The following is a 1,417-nucleotide window of genomic DNA, read 5'->3' as shown; positions in this document are numbered from 1 at the left end:
GTGTGTGTGTGTGTGTGTGTGTGTGTGTGTGTGTGTGTGTGTGTGTGTGAGTGTGTGGGGGTGTCTGTGTGCGTGCGTGTATGCGCGCGTGTCTGCGTGCGTGTGCGTGCGTGTATGCGCGCGTGTCTGCGTGCGTGTGCGTGCGTGTGTGCGTGTGTGCGTGCGTGCGTGCGTGCGCGTGTATAGAATATTAACGTTGCCGTGGCGATGTGTTTCTCCATCAATCATCTCATCATTGATTCTCTCGTCTGTCGGTCGCCATGGCCACGCTTTGCTTCCCCACCGCACGCTCATTTGCACTCTGACCTTTGGCAAACGTTTTTCGACGAAATTTGTCATTTGTTGCGTTTTTCGCGTTGTTCGTCGGTTTTTCGTCGAACTTTGTTGTGTTGCGTTTTTTTTCGGGTGGGTAAGCGTGCCTAGTGATTGTTGATTTGTTGACGTGAAGTCGCGTGGTCTTTGAACTAAGACGGGTAATCATTACTGTAGCGCTGTTAGATTGCCTGTCTGAAACCCTGATCGGTTTTTAAATGCGGAGAAATTTCCTCGGTTTGATTGTTTAGAGTGTTTACCTATGTTAGCCGTTGTAGTAAGGTGGGTAAGCACATGGATTGTGGACTTTTGGTTAGAATTGTGAAAACCATGCGTCTAACCGAAGGTGCACATACAATGTGCCCATTTTTATGTGCTTTACCGCTGAAATGAACTATTTCCCGATGAAACGATCAGTTTGCAGAGCAGCGTAATACGCGAAATGAGAACACACGGACGATGTACTGAGGTCAGCTACTTCTCTGTTGTCTGTTCGCGGTGGTCGCACCAACAGGTTTTAGGGTTTGAGTCCCGGAGCGACGGACCACAAGAGGGCGCCTCCGTCGTGTTCGAACACGCGCGGGCGAGCGCGTCGGCTGCCATGGCAACGGTACTTACTCCGTCACGCATGCTTCTGCACCAGAATGTATGCTTATGTCGCCAGCATCTATTCAACCCGACCGTGCTGCCATCTCTTGGCCGCAAGAGCAACCACTAAATGTTCCTGTACTAACAGCGTGTGTTGTATTTCTGGCAGTCGCTGTGTCTCAGAATCGTAATTTTCCGTGGCAGCATGACGACCTATGTCAAGACAGACGAGCTGAGCTGAATAATATGCTTTGATTGTGTTGCGGAAGTCTACGCGTAGTAATAACCTTACAGGTGTTTCTCTCTGCATCAGCATCTATATGTGTGTGGATGAGGCATCACATGTGGATACCTGGGAGCAAAGCGAAGCCCTGTTGTGCAATCAACCAATTAATCAATTAACAGCACGAGGCATCAGAGGTTGTTAGCAGAAGATTCAGCATCCTCCTTAACAACCTCGTTAACACGATAGTTAATGATCCTGGTTAACAACCTCGTTAACACGATAGTTAATGAT

The 1,417-nt window shown here is 48.8% G+C and overlaps 1 protein-coding gene across 1 annotated transcript in view; it reads left to right on the top strand.

The window, feature by feature from the left end:
* Window positions 1-1,417, top strand: part of LOC106816528 (dystroglycan-like) — a 14,110-nt gene that overhangs the window by 4,057 nt on the left and 8,636 nt on the right. Inside the window, exon 3 of the mRNA XM_014821155.1 lies at window positions 827-922. Coding sequence (XP_014676641.1) covers window positions 827-922 — 96 coding nt within the window. The remainder of the gene's footprint in view (window positions 1-826; window positions 923-1,417) is intronic.

Source organism: Priapulus caudatus, unplaced genomic scaffold (genome assembly GCF_000485595.1).
Source record: "Priapulus caudatus unplaced genomic scaffold, Priapulus_caudatus-5.0.1 Scaffold1404, whole genome shotgun sequence".
Lineage (NCBI taxonomy): Eukaryota > Metazoa > Priapulida > Priapulimorpha > Priapulimorphida > Priapulidae > Priapulus > Priapulus caudatus.
The sequence above is the reverse complement of the archived record's forward strand: the minus strand, read 5'-3'. Positions and strand labels throughout refer to the sequence as shown.